The 18,895-nt window shown below is 48.5% G+C and overlaps 1 protein-coding gene across 1 annotated transcript in view; it reads right to left on the bottom strand.

Annotated features, from left to right (window-relative positions):
* Positions 1 to 2,019: 2,019 nt before the first annotated feature.
* BAZ2B (bromodomain adjacent to zinc finger domain, 2B) overlaps positions 2,020 to 18,895 on the bottom strand; it is a 55,598-nt gene continuing 38,722 nt past the window's right edge. Inside the window, exons 21-33 of the mRNA XM_010149708.1 lie at positions 16,367 to 16,610; positions 15,190 to 15,252; positions 13,932 to 14,076; positions 12,830 to 13,485; positions 11,791 to 12,064; positions 11,453 to 11,608; positions 10,858 to 11,018; positions 9,759 to 9,964; positions 9,136 to 9,271; positions 6,605 to 6,751; positions 5,575 to 5,834; positions 4,715 to 4,858; positions 2,020 to 3,485 (exon numbers count right to left, since the gene is read on the bottom strand). Coding sequence (XP_010148010.1) covers positions 3,332 to 3,485; positions 4,715 to 4,858; positions 5,575 to 5,834; positions 6,605 to 6,751; positions 9,136 to 9,271; positions 9,759 to 9,964; positions 10,858 to 11,018; positions 11,453 to 11,608; positions 11,791 to 12,064; positions 12,830 to 13,485; positions 13,932 to 14,076; positions 15,190 to 15,252; positions 16,367 to 16,610 — 2,746 coding nt within the window. The 3' untranslated portion in view covers positions 2,020 to 3,331. The remainder of the gene's footprint in view (positions 3,486 to 4,714; positions 4,859 to 5,574; positions 5,835 to 6,604; positions 6,752 to 9,135; positions 9,272 to 9,758; positions 9,965 to 10,857; positions 11,019 to 11,452; positions 11,609 to 11,790; positions 12,065 to 12,829; positions 13,486 to 13,931; positions 14,077 to 15,189; positions 15,253 to 16,366; positions 16,611 to 18,895) is intronic.

Below are 18,895 nucleotides of genomic sequence, written 5' to 3'. Positions count from 1 at the left end.
GCCCGTCCGACACGTGCAGCGCCGGCTCCGCCACCCCCGCGGTGCCACTCGGTACCACCCTCACGGCCTCCCGAGAGCTCTGCGGCCGCCGTCACAGACCCCCGCGGAGGAGGAAGATGGATCCCACGCCGATACCCTTGGGACTCCCCACAATTTTACGGAAGCAAACCTTGAAGGTGCTCGCTGAAGAAGACGCTGCACCAGTGACACCCCTTCACGTTCAGGCACTGTCAGTCCCAGCAGCGCTGGTGAGAGGGCACAACACCAGGAACAGAACTCTCGGGATGCACAAACCAGCTGTAAAAGCTGGTAAACGAGGTTCTAAGCACCAGGCAGTTCGAGGAGTTACACAGTCGAGCAGCATAATGGTGGTGTTGCGGTTCAGTCGTTGGCCACCCGTGTGCGGGCACGTCCGGGAACCACAGGTCAATAAACAAGCCCCCAGCAGCCTGTAGTGACTGTTCTCAGGTGTCTGTGCCCGTTCACAGCCACCGGAGCATCTCTGACCTTCTAAGTGGCACTAGGAAAAGACAGCATCACAGGATAAACAAAAAGCTTTAGCCCTCTTTTTAAAGAAGATGCGTGTTTTGTTACGACAACCACAACAACTGATTTTTCCGCTGCTTTGTATCATCCAGGTTGTTTTCAGAGACATCAAAACACAGGACCCCCCCGCAGCCAGCACACCCTTCACTCAGCAGACTGATGGTACCTTGAAACGGACTTTGTAAGCTTGTCACTAAACTCACCTGAGAGCTGGTCGGAAAGGAAGAACGGACTAGAAAACTTTCCCTCTACAAAAGCAGAAACGTCGACAGGAGCAACGCCAGCAAAGAAAAGCACATTTTTCTAGTGGTTACGTTCGCGCTCTTTCCTCTGGAGACACACGACGGCGTGTGGAGGGTTCAAGCTTCCCAAATACAGCAACGCCTGCGAATTTAATGTGACTGAAAGGGCAGGGAGGACGCTGGCCGCCGGTGAGCAAAGCGCTGGTAATGTCAGGAGAGGTGATGCTTGTCTCCCGGTCATCGCTGCAGCACCCATTACCGCCTTCGCTTTCCCAGTTGTTCAGCCAAATTGAGACAGCAGCTGAATAAATGCAACTCCGTGCAACGTCTTCGATATTCCAGTTCTAGTATGGCCCATACAGCGTCGACCAGTGCAGAATCCGAGAAAAAGCCCAGTTGTGCTGCATCACCCCAGCAATCTAAGCATCCTTCCAACGCCCCTACGAGCCCACCTTCGTCCGTTCAAACACATTAACAGTCACATCTCTGCAACAGTCAGCAACGCTGCTACGGAAGCCTTCAGAAACGCGACGGAAACGGAGCGAAGCAGCCGGCAGTGGGGCTCGCGCTGGGGTGCAAAGCTGCCGAACACCGGAACGTGTCGTTCGTCCCAGGCAACACGCGTTCTTCTCACAGGACGTCAGAGAAACACGATTGACCAAGATGCTCTGGGAAGGGCACCAGAACCAGAGATGTTACTGAAGTCCAGGCACTGACTGTTCTCTCAGCAGAGGCAAGAAGTGGAACGGCAAGGGAGTATGTAGAACAAGGCTCCAAGACTCTAACACACAGGCCTAGTTTAAAAGTAAGAAACAGCTCCCCCCACCCCCCAAATCCTTAGTTGGTGGGGGAGCAACAGGAAGCGGGGCTCCACAACATTCCTTTGTAACTCCTGTCTTCTCTGTCACCGAATCACCCAGGTCAGAAAGGCCCTATAAGATCACCCAAAGCCACCCATCAACCACCTTAGCCAGAGCACAGGTGACGGGACAGAGCCCCGCACGGACAGTGTTCCTTACAAACAGGACGTGGGCAAGCACCGGCCTGACGGCGTGCGTTCGCGCTGTGCCCGCCGCCACGCACCCCGCTGCTCAGCGCTGCCGACAAAAGGCCAGGGGACAGAGAGGTGTCACAGTAAGAACTGAATGTTAAACGTCAGGCTCCCCAGATCTTACGTTCAAAATTCCTGCACACGCAGGCTCTGAAGTATTAAAGTCGCCAAGAAGAGCTAGTTTGCAAAACAGTCCTTTTATTGTATCCGTGCCACACATACTAGTGAAAAATAACACTCATAAAAAAGGAAAAGGAAAAGAATGCTACCTTTCCACAACATTTCTTTTAAATAAAACTTCAAGTACTCTTACATCGGTACAAAAAAACCCGACCTATCTGCCCCAAGAGGCCACCACAACACACAGCAGGTAAAACACAGTGGTTACAAATGTCATTTCTGTCAGTCCTGTGGCAAGGAAATGAGGGAAATGTTTCTATGAAAAAATACTGTGTGTGTAGGAAACTGCCACAACTTTATTCCACGTGGATACAAACGATTATACTTCAATTTGAGGCCGTGGTGGCTTGAAATTATATAACAAAATAGAAAAATGGAAAACTAATATCCCCTACACCCTGTTCGAAAGGCAGGCACTACCAAGATTAAGGAGACTCCACAGTGTTGGTAGAGGATAATTACTGTACAAGCCATAGAGCTGTCATTACCTTCAGACCAAAATAAAATGCTACCGTCCTCCTAAGGCATAAACAATAATGTCTGCAAACAATATGTACACATCATACATATTTAAAACAAGACTTAATATAAACAATAATGAACAGTATGTACAGGTCTCACCTTCTCTTCACTGCCTTGAAATACAATTTAACTACACAAGTGATGCAGCAACATATATATAAATGTACTTGTAACTCTACAGTAAAGTTCAATTTTCAGTGCTTTTACAGCACAACAGTGTAAACAGTTTTACTTGGCTTTGTTTTATATTTTAAAACATTCCTTGTTGTATTTTCAAGATTTAAAGCGATTTTCTAATTCTTCCTTTTCACAGAAAACGAAGATTCTGAATGCTGTATAATCATAAATAATTCATAAAATTAAATACATTCACTAAAAAATAAACTACAAAGTAAAAAAAATGAAAAATAGATATTTATTGAAAGGGAAAAGAGAACCATTTCCCCAAGTAGAGCTCTGGTGGTTGAATATTCAGTGCGTTTTGATATATTTTAAATTGCTATTGCACTAGAACACCCCTTTCCTTGAAATTCTTTGGGTGTGCTTCCCTGTTCTACCTAAATTCATCTGCTAAAACACACAAACCAAGAACCAAGGGGCCATGGCTGCTGTAGGAGTGAAGCCGTTCGCACGAGTATCACAAGGGTGTGATAAAGGAAAACACAGTCATCAGTTACGCGTGTGCCTTGCACCGTCATGGAAATACAGTTCACGTGGCTGGTCTCAAAGAGTCCTTTAATGAAAACCAAGATAAAACAGAAGAACAACAAAAGAAGAGAGCTCAGGAACTTCAGCTCTCCTGAAACACCTCTGTCCATTTCTTTTTGAAGTACTTCCGCATGCTGTGGCCAGCCCTGCCGACGTCGGAATCGTCTTCGTTGAAGGTTTCGCAGTTGTCAAAAACAAGCCCGATGTCAAGCGAAAACGCTTCACGATTTGGGTACCTGAAAGAAGCGAAAGGTGACCGGTTTTTGGGGCCTGGAGAGTTAACGGGGAACAGGACTTCAACCGCATGAGGAAGCGCTACCGGGAGGTCGGTGTAGGAACCACCACCACAGCACCTTCACCCAGCGCTCGTCCTGTTAACTGCACTTCCCTCTTCTTAATTCTCACCGAAACCTTAACAGGGAAACGAGCACCAGGGGAAGGGAGGAGTCTCCCACTGCAGTCATCGTTCTCCTCAAAAGCTCTGCGAGGTGAATTCTGAGCCCGCACGGGAAAACAAACTTCGCAAAGATTAGCTGCCCCCTCCCTTCAGCAGCCTCCCAGTTACAACGCTACGGGGAGCTGCCGTTTGGGCATCTGCTCCCGGGCTCAAGTCCCGGCAGAGCCAGTGTGGAGCAGGGCTGCACTGAGCCAAAAGCTGAACAACCAGGAACAACAGGGCGCCCAGCTCAACCCCGGGACGCTGTCTTTGTCACCCGTTTTGTCCTCCTGAACACACCTGGGCCGGAGCATCCCCGTATTCCTAGGAATTACCAACAGGCTGCACGTCTCTCGCTTGTGAAGGGCGCGTGTGGCGCAGTTAAACCGTGGGGTCAAGGGAGGAAAAACCCAAAGCGGTGAGAGAGGCCCGTGTGTTCTCCCGGGCAGCCGGGGTGTGCGGAGCTGACAGGCGCTGGGGCCGAGCACTCTCTGGGGGTGCCAGAACGTCCTAGGTGGCGGGGTCCTTACACACAGGGCTGTGACAAGGGGGGAAGGGGACGCAGGCGTGTAGTGTCTTTTTCTCTTTTGTGAAGTTGTGCATCTAATTCTGGAGCTACAGAGCAATTAAACACCAGTACTGGGACGCTGCCCACAAAGGGACACCAACTGAGCTCCAGCAGCATTTACAGGGACTCCACCAGCCTAAAAAGCACGCCCCTGGCTCTTGCCTCCACCTTACAATGCCACGATGCGTCCACGAGAAAAGATGAGGGGAAAGGTTTTCCTGTTGGCTGATTTTGTGCGTCTGACCTGGCAGTTTTATTGTTTTCCAGCCAGTTCCAGAGGCTCTCCCACCTCACCCGCTGTTTCACGCAGACGTGGCAAAGGCCAAAGCGTGCAGCGAAGAGCTGGTCCTGTGCCCGTGGAAGTGACCACAGAGGTGCCAGAGCAAGCAGTTTAACATTCTACAAGTGTACCGTTAGATATTCTTCACATGTGAAGTCAGACGTACAACAGGTTTACTTACTGTCCACTGCTTAGCTTGTCTTTAATGGTGGAAAAGTCCATAGGCTTTTTAATGACCTTCTTGTAACCAGGAACAAGTTTCAAGTTTACAGGCAGTAAGAAAGGCCAGGCATCTTCTTGAGTCTCCAATTGTGAGAGAATCATGCTGAATAAAAGAAAAGAAGGTTTTAAATCAGTGTTGTTAAGCTGTTCATATACTGACAGAGGTTTTTCACTGCTCCATAATTCATCATACACTGCCAACCTCCTCGCATTATGAAGGGAAGCGCTTCACTCTGCGCAAGGCTGAGAGCGGCGTCCGTGAAGAGAGACATCTGAACTGCGTATTTAAACCAGTATGAAGGTCTCTCCAGGCAGCCTACGTACAATGACATTCTACTGATCGACTTACTCAAAGAACAACTCAGCCCTGCAATGTCCCTGCTTGGAGCCGCAACGTAAGCCAGTGGCAAACCAGCAGGCCAGGTGCCGGTGCAGGCTCCCCGCCCCGAGGCAGCTAACCTACGTCCCTCCTGACGGAGCAGCAGCACCACAAAGGAAGGTGCGTCCCTGTTAGTGCCCCCTCCACGCTGCCTTTTGGACACCACGGAAAGTCACCTTTGCTACACATGGGAAGCTGGTAGTGCCACTGCTGTCGGGGATCTTCCCACCCTTGGAAGGGCGTGCAGGAGTGGATTTCAGAGACCAGTCTGGCACAGGTGTTCTGCTCTTGGGCTACATCACCGAATACGCAGCTACCCAGCGCGCACACGTCACCTCCTGTGTATGTACGCCCAGGTGATCCCGACCTGCCTGGGACACGTGGCAAAGACTATGGCTTCTGCCCCCCAGAGCACAGATGAAAGGCATCAGGCACTTTACCTGCAGATGGCCAGGTCCTTGGAGTCATCTCGTTTAGGTTTCTTAACAGCAATGACATTTTCTTGCTTTAGCTGGCTTACAGAAGCATTCTCATCCATTTTTCTTTTTTTAGGGTCTGTTTTTCCTCTTTTTAAGGAAGTTCTTGTAGTAGCAGAGTCTTCCTCCTCTGCATCTCCTGCTGATTTCCTGCTTCTCTTCTGTTCATGACTTTTTTTCCGTTTGATTTTAAGCTTTTTTATTTTTAGAGTCTGACCACTTGCCTACAACGGGGAGAAACGAAATTAGCAACAACCAGGAACTTAGAGAAACCTGCTGTTACCGACAGACAGCACCAAAGGTCAGACTTCGCCTGAAGCACCAAAACAACTGAAATACTTAGTACCAAAGATTATTCCCTTTTTGCTCTCCTCTACAGGCAAGGAGGGCCGCAGGAATCCCTGTTACTAGTGGCTCAGGTTCTCCACTAGTGACAGCAGGAAAGCACCCGACCTTCTGCCTCTTCCCTCACAGTCTCCACAGGTAGTGACAGAACACAGCCAGCGACTTCAGCCAACGGTGCGTTCAGATTTAGGACAAGGGATGGTGAAACAGCGGGCTTTTAAACACCATGACTGCTGTCAGTCCTCTGAACACAGTTGTTGTGAAGTCCTGCTGAGACTGTCCGTAGGAGGGGAAAACAGAATCAGAGCTCCCACAGGAAACGCACCCAGGCTGCTCCAATGTAGTGCGTATCGAGGAAGTACAGCCCAAAAGTGCTGTACCAGCGTGACAGACAACAGTCCTCTCACTTTTCTGTTCCAACAGAATCTGACATTGGTCTGTCAACACCTCCAGTGAAACACTGGACCAATTCTAAAGAGAAATAAAACACTTGGGTATTGACTCGAGATTACATGAAAAGTACAGTTTAAACCAAAACTGTAGCCTTCGCTGCTGCCGAAACCCAAGTTGCCTGAAGCTCAGGCACTGCGGGCAGCCCAACACAGAGCACACGTGTCCCGGGGAGCCTCAGCAGGGCGGTCTGCGTTACCTTCGCTATGCAGGCAGGACAAAACCAGTCCCCGTCCGGAATGGTGGTGATCTTGGGTCTGTGGCAGTAGGTGTGACAGCCTTTGTCGCAGCCGTCACACAGGAGCAGCAGTTCCTCGTTGTCTCCTTTTCGGCAGATCTGGCAGTACTGCGATACACAAAAAACAGCTCCAAGTCAGCGTTTAAACTGGCAGCACAGGAGTGGTCCCTGAATCGCCCCTCCTCTCCAAATGCACAGACTCCCTCTCAAAACGACTCTTCTTTCTCTTTACCGCAATCAGAGTCGACTAAAGATCGCCTTCGTCGTGAACACATGCAGTAAGGGAGGAACTAAGCCAAGACTCACGTTTGGGAACGCATTTGAGAAGCAACTCCTGCCGGGAGAGGTGTCCCTCAGCACCCAAAGCCACAAGCACGCCACACTTCCAACGGGCATGAGACGTGAAGGTGTCTCACAGCCAGCAACGCCACCCGGCCCACACCTACCGTCTCTGGAACCTTCCTTCGGCACGCCCAGACCGCACACCTAAGGACTATTTCCTAAGAGCCATTTACATTCTACGACAGTGTTTTCAAACAGTCATCAGTACGGATCGTCTCCAAAGGCACCACGAATAACTTCAGCAGGGCAAAGCTAATAATCCCAGCACCTCCTAAACTTCACGCTGGCTTAAAAACACCCAACGGATTGTCCGTTCTCTTGCACACGTTGTGTGACTCTGATCCTCCTCTGTATCACAACTTCTTTCTCATAAACGTAAAGAGCGCCACATTTTCCCCAAACACCCTGATTTCCTGTGTAATCGAATGTGGGGAACGTGTCAGTCAAACCGAGAACAGCACTACCGTTACCAACCTCGGACCAGTCAAACGCCTTTCCAGGTGCTTCCACTCAATTCACACTCCTTCTGCTCTACAGACACGCCTTTAAACTTTGAGCCTCACAGCGTCAGACCTCGAGCCTTACACCGCAGGTCTTATTTAAATCCTTTAGCTATCCAGACACAACCAGAATTTGTGCAAGAGTGGCAGAAATTGAAAAATTAGGGATGAGTCCACTAATGGAAGAATCACTTTCACCACCCACGGCAAAGCACTGGCCACACTTCATCACACCTGAATCACTATTTCTCCCGGTTCTGGCTGGGCCAGAGTTGATTTTCTTCCTAGCAGCTGGTAGCGTCTGCGTTTTGGATTTGGGATGAGACTAACGCTGATGCAAACCGACGTTTCAGCGGCTGTGTGGCGCTGAGCTGCCGCTGCGGTTAAACCACGACACCACTGCTGTAGCAAGGGGTTTGTTTTCAGAAACGGGAGGCTCAAAGGTCCATGCAGATTTGGACAAGTGCAGTTTGCTTGCCTTCTCTGTATATGCAGTTAAGACAGACCTACTGTCAGGTGTTCAAGGAAACGGGTGTTTCGCCCCAGCCGCTCGCACACCTGCCCAAGTTACGCGTTCAGTTGTGCGCAGCGTGCGTGCAAAGCAGCCACACGTTTGGGGCACCTCAACTTTCTGAAAAACAAAGTCCTGAACTGGGATATGAGATGCTGAACCTCCACAAAGCTCATGTCACGGATGAGATCAGAAATATTCCGTCAGACAGAGCACCTTCCATCAGAGGGAGCCAGAAACTGCCCTTTCTAACCTAACTGTTCACAAAACGGTAATTACATCAGTGCACAAGGGAAGAGCTATGGATGTCATCAATCTGGACTTCTGTAAGGCCTCTGGCACAGCCCCCCACATCCTCCTCTCTAAACTGGAGAGATAGGGATGTGATGGGTAAGGAATTGGCTGCATGGCTGCATCCAGAGGGTACTTGTCAACGGCTGAACATCCAGAGAGAGACTGGTGACAAGCGGCGTCTATCAGGGGTCTGTACTGGACCAGGACTGTTAAGTATCTTCATCAGTGACACAGTGGGATCAAGTGCACCCTCAGCAAGTTTGCAGACAACTCCAAGCTGAGCGAGGCAGTTGATGTGTCTGCGGGATCGGACGCCAGCCAGAGGGGTCTGGACAAGCTCGAGAAGTGGGCCCATGCGAACCTCAAGAGGTTCAGCGAGGCCAAGCGCAAGGTCCTGAACCTGGGACGTGGCAGTCTCAAGCTGCGGATGCCCCGTCCCTGGGAGGATGGGACCAAGTGTTCAAGGTCGGGCTGGACGAGGCTTTGAACAACTGATCGAGTTGAAGATGTCCCCTGTCCATGGCAGGAGGACTAGATGACCTTTAAAGGTCCCTTCCAACTCAAACTAGTCCGACTCCATGATTACCATCTTAAATAAAGCAACTAGTTACAGGGGCCTTTTTTGTCACAAGTTCAGGATGCGGAACGTGGCGCGAGAGGGCCAATCTCTTCCTTCAGGCTTCTATTTGCGCACAATGTCCAGCTTAACTACGCTAAGGTCCACACGCAGTAATCAGAGATGCATTAACAACCATGTTATCTTAAAATGCCAGGGCCTAAAGTGGGAAAACTGGATACAACAAAAATAGTTTAGTTACAGGGTTTTTGAAATTAAAAACACTTACAACTTTCATAATAGATTTTTCCCACGCTATTGACTTCTGCAGCTGCTGAAGGCACAGAGCTACCTGCGCAGCACTGCGCGCTTCTGACAAGGCCTTTCTCCACACCCTCAGCCCTGGAGCAATGTCCTCTTCGGTTCTGCATTGAAATACAGAGATCAAGCAGGTTACGCCCGTGTTTGCTTCTGTTTAACTGTGCAACAATCATCATCACACTGAAAGCCAAGCAATGACAAAACGTACACAGCCAATAAGTATAAGGTTTAAGCAACTAAATTTCATGTAGTGCACAGACTGTGGCTACGTGCCTCAAAGCTTAGTCACAACCAGTTAAATGGAAGATAACTTTGCATTATCAACAAACATAACAAAAAAATATCTTTACAAAGCACCATGCAGAATAACATGATCCACACGGATCACAGACATACAAGAAAGTACATAGATAACAGGCAATAAGAAAATAGGCTCCAATTAGCAAAGAAGCACAATAATTTTTCAAGTTAATCTCAAGAACCTACCCGTCACCATCACCACTAATGGATGGTGCAGGAGCAGGGACAGTAACTGTGCCCACATTATCCAGTTTGATCTGAATGGTGGTACTTAAGGGGCTCTTCAGATACCTTCGCTCTATGTTCCGCTCCAAGTCAGCAAGCCTGGTTACAGCTATATCTAGAGGGTTGTCACTCTGCCGCTCTAGAGCGCTGGTATTGCCTTCTCCGTCTCCAGCAAAATCTCCATCCTGCGTCTTGTGCAATCTAGTAACTGACTTATGTTCACGATATACCAAGTCGTCTCTCTCTGATGCAGGTTCAGGACACAGCCAGCCCTATGTTAACAGAAAGGTTTGTGCATTTATTGCTTGCTGCTAACTCAGGGTGTACACAGAGGAACTGTTTTATGGAATCAATCTAAGTCGCGGAAGCGCCGTTTCCAGGAGATCTTGGTTACGTGTAATCCATCTGTAGAGACAGTTTCCAAAATATCCAGAGAACTAAAATAATTAATCAAAAAATACAAGCATTACCAGACTTTCTGAAAGGACCTTTCTGCCACAGTCTGCGTTCTGATCTCGTGGGAAGTGTCCTGTTCTAGTGGCTGACACATACGAATCGGTCTGTCTGTCCACCAGGCTCAGAGACAGGATCAGTTGCTCACACTGCAGTAACATCCACCCCTGGGACAAACCAGACCCCAATACTGCATCTGGGCTACAGCCACACACAGGCCACTTGTCATCCTTACACCCACCTCGGCAAAATTCCAGGCTGCAATGAAAGCCCGTGAATTCCAACACGCTCGCACCCGTCACGCGCTCTCCAGGACATACGGCGCTCAAGCAGAGTATTACGATGTGCCCGTAGGCTTTTCTGAAAGCGTCAACAGCAACGACCGCCCAAAGCAGGCAGAGCTGTGGCAAACCCCACTGCAGCGCAGCCGTGCGCAGGCAGTGAGATCCGTGCCCCGCTGGAAGGGACCCAAATGCGCGTGTGCCACAGCACCGCCAGAACGGCCACTCTGAGCAGCTTCAGCTGAGGGCGCAACCGCAGTGAAGTGCTTCGAACACCGACATCCATGCACTGCTGCAGTGCGTTTGTTGTGTTTGCAGACAGTAAGAGACCCCCAAGGCGGCACTTACCAACGGCAAAAGGAGCGCTACTGCCTACTTCAAAACTCTCACTGCTTATTTTAAAGAGACATTTTACTGAAAGTTGGTTTTACCTTAACTTGTAAACTAGCTGATGCAACTCTCCTCTCTAGATCTTCCACCTGCTGAAGAATAGCAACATCCATCTCCATTGCTTGTTCTTCTACTGACCAGTTTTCCACAGCATCTCGAGTTACCTGGTTATCTTCATTTTCATTGGTATCAATAATTGCAACTGTATTTGAGAATCACATTTTTGTTATTTTAATTAGTATTATAACTTCTCTGAGTAAATTCACACCGATTTACCTGTCACTCCAGTCAATGTTGAAGAACTGTTGTAAAAGTGTGCTACTCTTAAGGTACCCAACATGAACAACAAAGTCTGCAGGTTTTCAGACTTAAAGGCAAGAAGGGGAAGAAGAGGCTGAGCTAGACAGCCACAAAGATGGCAAGAGCTTAAAAAGGTTACCAGTGCTTATGCCACTGGAGCATTCTCCAATCCCACAGCTTCCCAGAACAAGACTGGTGAAAAGGCAAGTATGGACAATGAGACCTTCACCTTTTTCTTCCAGCCGCTACTCTAACTCTGCATCTGAAGACATCTCTGAGCTCTACGCCCACCGTCCTGCGCCCCAACACCACGCGGAACAACTATCAGTTACATACCGTCCTTATTTTTGGTGCAGGCCAGGGTGATATAATCCATGTGTTTCTGTATTTGCTTCTGTAAGGCCTTTTCTCTTATTCCCCTGAGATGCAGCACTTTAAGCAAAGATTTCAGGTCCTCCGGGTCAGTAATCCTCCACCAGCCGTACTGCATTTCTGAATAAAGACCAACATACAAAGCCACTTTGCAGGCACTGCTGCTGTGATGACACACAGATCAGAGAATGCATCGAGCCAAATTTAACAGGCCAACGACTACCAAAACAGTTGTAACATCTCAGTGGCACTGCCAAAATTATCCTTCACATAGCTCGAGCTCATTGTTGTATTACACTTACCTTCTGGTATGGGTTTTGGGTTAGGATAATCTACTGGCTTGGCTACTTCAACTGCTGAAGAAGGGCCAGAAGCTGGTTTTTCAGTCTGTGGTGCTGGTGATTCAGTTTTACTTGCAGGAACACTAGATGCCATGAATGAGTTACCATTCACTTCTGATAATCCCAACCCTGATCCGAGAGCAGGCAACGGAGAGGAAAACGGAACATTTGAAGGAAGAACTCCCGTAGGCCATCCACAAAACTGAAGTCCCATCATTGGCAGTCCAGTCTTCATCTGCTGCACAGAACATATTGTTACCACAGTCACAACTACCATCATTAATTATTACCAAGAAACAGGAGTTAGGATTAGGATGCTATTTGTCAAACCATAACCAAAACATGAAGGAGGCCTTTACTCAATATTTCAGTTTAAAAAGTCCCTTTTTAAAACATAACCTTCCCGCAGAGGGTGGGAGCACTGGGACAGGTTGCCCAGAGAAGTTGTGGATGCCCCATCCCTGGGAGTGTCCAAGGCCAGGCTGGATGAGGCTTGGAGCACCCTGGGCTATGGAAGGTGTCCCCGCCCATGGCAGGGGGTGGCACTGGGTGGGCTTTATGGGCCCTCCCAACCCAAACCGTTCCACGATTCTAACACTAATGTGTAATATTCCATACTGGGGCCCTGTTAATGCTCAACAAGTAATAGCTTTTAAAAGGGTGTGGTGTGTCACATTCCTGAGAACTAGTTTTTACTTATTTATTTGCTTGTCATTTAGTACCAGTGGCCAACCTCCTAGAAGCCAAATTAAATTGCTGAACCCATGTATAAAGCATCATACACTGGCTTACCTAATCCTACCGATCCTACTCCTTTTTATCTAAAAGCTTCTGGTATTACAAACCATCTGCAACAGGGCCCTTGTTACCAAGATTCAGAAACAAACCCACGAAATGTAACGCTAAGATGTAATGACAGCACTTCTGGGAACCAACTTGTCCGAGCAGAAATTCTGCCCGAAGAAGCACGGCAAATGCAGACTTTCAACCACGCCTTTACCTGCAGCGGTGACAGGGCAAAAGGACTTAATCCCATCGGACTCTGTGCGGAGGCTGAGCCCAGCAGAGGCGACGGAACAGGCGAAGGCGACTTCGATGGCGGATGTGACTGAGGAGTAAGTGACGCCGCAGTGGCTGGAGCGTCTACGTTGGTAACCGACATGTCATCACAGGGCGTCCTCGGCAAAAGGCTGAACCACTGCCTGTCCTTCTCAGTGAGGGTCTTCAGCAACTGGTCGTTTGGAGCTACGGGAGAACCGTAGAACTTTCCTGGCCCGCTTGCATTCGGACTGAAGAGATTATTGGAATCGGGCTTCTCGGGGGTGCCCTGCGGCGCCGGTGGCTGAGGACCGCAGAGGGAGTTCCCCGGGTAAGACAACGCGCAGCCGTTGGCTGTGCTGCCGTTCGGTTTTGGGGACACGACGTCGGATTCCGGTGGCATTTTTGCTACCTCTAACAGTTTGCTCAGTTTTGAGAACGACCCAGGCTTTTGTAAAAATAAATTAGTGTTGTCCGTTTCTTTCAGATCTTCCTTTTGCTCACAGTGAGTTGTATTTAAACAGTCTAATTTTTCTTCTGTCTCAGATTCTTCTTCTTTGACTTGCATGCTTTCTACCTTTTCTAACTTCTCTTTTTCTTTCGCAATTTCTTCTAAGCCTAAGAATGGAAAGAAAGATAAGTGAAACACCACAGATCAACTCCCTTAGACCATTTTTCCCATAGTTAAATACAAAATTACTTCATTTTTGGCACAGTAGAGGCTAGATTGCAATGTCTGTGTCTGTCTGGTTTTTACACAAAATCACTTCTCAATTGACAGAGCACGTCACAGAAGGAAACAAGCTTTGAGGCACCCACAGGCTTAAACCCTACTGAAAACTTCCAAAATACTAACTCTCATTTTTGAAGATATTAACCACTACTTCATCGTCGGAAAGAGAGCGCCAGCGCGGGAACAGAGGCGCCTCCTGACAGCAGCCTGTTCAGGCCCTGGGCGGCGGTGAAGCCAAAGCCGGGGCCGCACACAATCCCAGCTGCAGAGCTGGGCAGGACGTGCTGGCACAGCACCCCTCAGTGGGACATCACTCCTTCGCGTTTCTTACCTTCCCCGCTTTCCATGCCTTCTACAAACACACCCCCACACTGGGGCAGAATCCAGAACCGACGCCTGTAACGATCCTGGCCAAACATCATCGAGCGCAAACAGTGCGAAGCTTCAAATAACTTCTTTCGGTACTGGCACTGTTGCTGTTTTAAAAAAGGAAAGGATTTTAAGTCAGTAGTGGGGAAGATTTGTTACAACCACAAACATCTCCTGGCTGCCAGCCTGAGCCCAAGTTCAAGGGTGCCACCCGCGTGCGTGAGTGACATCCCACTGCCCTGACGGCCGCAGCGACAGAGCTCCCTTCAGAACCGGCAACCCAGGCGCAGCCTGGTTCAGCTTCGCAGCCCTCCCTTAAAAACACACTCTGCGCGGGAGATTGTCCTGCGAACACTGATCCCCAGAGAACAGGATCCCAGATTTCCCGGCACCAGCAGAGCCCACCTCCTGCCGGCTCTCCAGCAAGAGAGCACTGGAGGCAGCTGACACCGCTGCCCCGGAGCGGGGCTCACGAGAGACCTTCACGGGCTTGGAGCAGCACGGGAACAGTCCTGTCTGCAGGCAGATGCCGTACCCAAACCCCACCAGTTCTCTGCGTGGGGCCAGCAAGAACTGCAGCTCACTTATTCAGCTCTTGCTCTGCTAAGCCGACACTCCTGGAAGTCAGAGCTAATTCTGGACAGGACACGCCCCGCGATTTGGAACACGGGAGACACCCAGAGACAAAACTTTGAAGTAACGCGTTTTCTAACCGGAAGAATGAGAAAATGCCACAAGCAGCCCTGCCTACGGCACTCTCTCTCATTTACATTTCTCTCTATTCCATTGCTTCTTCTCCCCCAGACATCCCGTACAAGCACTGTGCCGGCCTGAGCACAGCTGCAGGAACCAGCCAACGGCAGGAGGCGAGAGCTGCAACCGTCTCTGTGACAGAAAAGTCACTGCTTCTTGTAGAGAGCGATGACAGATTTTGTGTCAGATCAAAGAGAACTACGTCAACTAGGTCTGGGTAAAAAGGATACTGCTTGTCATTCCAAAACGTGCAAGCACATGATCAACAGCTTTCTGTCTTCTGAGTCCCCCCACTTAATGCTGCCAGACCAAAGTCAAGATTCGGGTGTCATGAGCAGCAGGTGCCCTCCTTCACATTTTCACAAAACAAAAGATTATTTCAGTTTCTGTAAGTTGGAGCCCTGAGACCGACGGTCCCCAGCGTAACTCATGACATCGCGACGGTACAAAGACTAATGGCCTCTCACCTTTGACAGTTTTTCCATCTGCTTCTCAAGTTCTTCAACACTTGCTGTCTGGTCCCCATCATCCTGTAATCACCACATACACTGTCACACCACCCTGCTTTCAGGACAAAAATCATACTACCACGTCCTACTGATGTTACAGTAAAAAGAGGAAACAGAAAATGAGAGGCAACTTCTAATGGTAAAAGAAGTTGCAATTCTGTGCTTGTTCAGTATATCTGACCAGGAACAGCACAACTGGAACCAGATGTGTCTTGAATCTTTCCACACCATCCTAGATGCGCATGAAGGAGGGAATTTGTGGCCAAATATTTGCTGAAAACATTCTTTTACTGGAAGATATATTTCATTTTGCGCATGAACACATAAAACTAGAGAATTTAACCTTAGTTCCTATGAAACTTTTTGGATATTCCAATTAATTTCCTTAAACTTCACTGTGACCTTCAACCATCCCACATGAGCGGGCCTCTTTCTGGCAAAGAGTGCGACAGCCAGCGCACTCAGAGGCAGTATTCGGTACTGCTTGTTTCACCCAGAGGGGAACCCCCAAGGTCTGCAGTGAATCCTAGAGGCCTGTGGCACTTCTGTTAAACCCATCTTTTGAGAACTGTGGACACAATTCAGCTCAAGAAGCTGAAAATGTTTCAGTGATCCTTCCTGCATCTTATCTGAGAGCGACTAGTAAAATCTCTCCTGTGACCCCATCAGTCGCGCAGCGACGGCCCTAGAGAAGTTGCAAAACAATACAGAGCCACAGGCAAGCTTTGTACCAGGCAACAGTGAACTCCACACATCCTTACTGCGGTCTGAACTACAAGGTGGCCTTTCCTCTCCTCCAAAAGGAAGCTGCAGTCATGCCCATTTGCTAACCAAGCTGCAGCACTACAGATCTGGTACGATCTCGTGGAATTTCAGAGAAATTAAGACTAAGTCAGAACAAAAAAGCAGAAAAACCCAAACCACAACAAACCCCCCCCCAACCTGTACTGTAACAGCTATCAAAAACCCAACCACACTCCAAAAACTAAACTTATTCCAGAAGTTTAAAAAAACTGGAGCTAAGTTCTTCCTTCCTGTTTAATGGGCGGCTGTGGGGGAGCGGCACCACACTGCAGGGACACAGCAGAACACAGGCTTGAACTACTAAGTGTCACTGTACTTAAAAATCCCTCACCTCATCCTCACAGACTTCTGCCTTCTTTCCTTTCTTATCTTCCTTGTCCTCTTCATCCTCATCATCCTCATCTGCCTGATCGTCACTGTCGTCATCATAGTCTTCATCAAAATCACTGTCACCCATCTTTCGCTTGCGTTTGCGGCCTGGTGCTGGCGTCTCCAGGGCGTGCTGCTCCTCTCCGACATCAGCACCTCCTGCAGCATCTCTTTTGCCAGTCTTCTTGGCATGAATGTTTTTAAGCCTGGAAAGACACGACAAGGGGTTAAGTCATGGAGCACGTCTGTCACACAAACGCCTTTCCATGCGACTGCAAGGAAGACATACGCTTCAGATTCAGATTAGCTTTTCTGTTCTAAGATGATGCTGCAGTTTCTCAAAATCTACTGCCATTAGTCAACAAGAAAAAGTCAGGTTATAAACCTCCTAAAGACTCGTATTCAGCTCTGACTGGAATTTCGGCTTCACCTCGGTGAATTTTATTGCGGAAATGTTCAGAAGACACAGCACAGGAGGGGTTTTGAAAGGCAGGAAGGACAATTAGCAGAAAGAACCATCTCAACTTCTTTATCTTTTGGTTTATGCATTTAAGAATATGATCATAAAATACCTACGTCTGGGGGGGAAAGGCAAAAATCCTCAGCTGAAAGTACGGCATTATTTCCATTTGCACGGCAACAGCAAGGTTAGCTTTGGGGTTTTCTCAGCTCAGATTTTAGCCAGTTTTAGTTCATTATATACTGCTTGACCTTGGTCCTTCGGCTGATCTTTCGGTTCTAGGACATACCTTCCTTTCTGAGCGACCTTAGCTACCTGAGGTACTGGGCCATTACTCACTCAAACTCTCATTTTTCCTTTTATGAAAGAAAAGGGAAACTTACATACCAGTAATTATGGTTGTAGTAGACCTTCTTCTTCTATAAAACCCCTATAAGACAAGATTCCACACAGCAATAATTACAGTTCCACCTATCAGGGAGCTCGCAGGCAACATGCTGCATGACAGGAGGTAAAAATAGCCAGACCCAACCAGTCCCTTCGAATGCAGACCAAAAATGCAACTGACTTAGAAGAGATGCATAAACATGTGTAGGAAAGACAAAGATTTTGTAAGAGATGGCTGGAAGACGGCAGGATGGGAAAAGTAGAACGGTAACGACAAACACAATTACCAGTACGTAATTCTTCCTTGTCATACTTCTCTCTCTTCCCATCCTACAAAACAATATTCCATACAGCAAGTGGCTACCAGCATGGTGAAAGCAGCAGAAGTCCTGGCCTTGGGCACACTGACGAAGGCATCAGCCTTTCGAGCTGCCGAAAGCCAAGGCAGCGCTCGGCAGCGCAGATCCCAATGAAGGTGTCTCCACCCAGCTGGGAGCAGCACTCTGCAGCAGCACTTTCCGAAGAGCCTGCTGCCAAGGAATCATCAAGGGGCCTTCGGTGTGCCTGAAAACCACTGGGCTTCAGCTTTCTCCGGGCTATCTTTTTTCCTGTTTTGTTTGGGTGTTGTAATGCAGTGGTTAATCCACTGGGGAATTCAGAAGTTTGCCATTTGCACTGGAAAATTAGAAGTGTATTTGTAGCTATTTAAAATAATTTTTTATAAAAAAAATTCCCCAGCCTTCCAGCGAGCTTGGAAGCAAGTAGCATTTTCAGGTCTGAAGCAAAAGACCTCAGTCTCACTGCGTATCAGTACTACTCAGCTTCCACTGGAAAAGTTTTTTAGGAAAAAACCTTCCTTTTTACAAGTGTAACTTCAAACCATCTGGTCCCCATCAGGAGGAAATTCCTGCCTACACACAGGAATGAGCTACCAACCAAACCACTAGTCAGCGGCTGGACTGACTGCTGCGTGACTGGACAATGGGGCAGACAAAGCAGACAATTCAGTAACAGTCTGGCAGGCCGAAGTTCAACGACCAGCAAACCCCTCTTTCCTACTCTTAAAAGAAAGGAGCAAAAGCCAAAAGGCTACTTTTGCTGAAAGCAACACCACCGATACAATGCTCTCAAGCCCTAAAGGAAGCCCGCGTGACGCTGCAAACTGTACGGATGGAAAGGAGTCGGAGGTGCTCTAACAGCGCTGTACGCCCCACTCAGCACTCTGCATCCCAAGCAGCGCAGAGGCAAAACCCATGAGAGGGTCACTTAAACATCCAGCTATTTCAAGAGGCAGCACGATTTTCCTGCTGGTACCCAGACATGGCTCACAGAGAAGGAAATCTTCCCTTGGAAAACGGTTTCCTCTTTCTCGCTTTCAGTGTACACCATGACGACATCTGCAACTGTCGAGTGACTGACAAAGTCCTTTGGCCTATGAAAAGAGTGCGTGGCCCCTCACTCAGATGTGTGACTTCAGCCGACTCTAACCCATTTAGTTTTCTAGGTCATAGAAGGAAAACTCCCTTTTTGACTTCATTTGTATGCCTTCCTCATAATTTCTGAACATAAATATTACGTAGTCTCTGGCCTGCAGCTGACACAAAAAGCGCAGAGGACGATGAAGGTGGGTGCCTTTTCAAAACC

The sequence above is a fragment of the Eurypyga helias genome, unplaced genomic scaffold (assembly GCF_000690775.1).
Source record: "Eurypyga helias isolate BGI_N326 unplaced genomic scaffold, ASM69077v1 scaffold10284, whole genome shotgun sequence".
NCBI classification, from domain to species: domain Eukaryota; kingdom Metazoa; phylum Chordata; class Aves; order Eurypygiformes; family Eurypygidae; genus Eurypyga; species Eurypyga helias.
The sequence above is the reverse complement of the archived record's forward strand: the minus strand, read 5'-3'. Positions and strand labels throughout refer to the sequence as shown.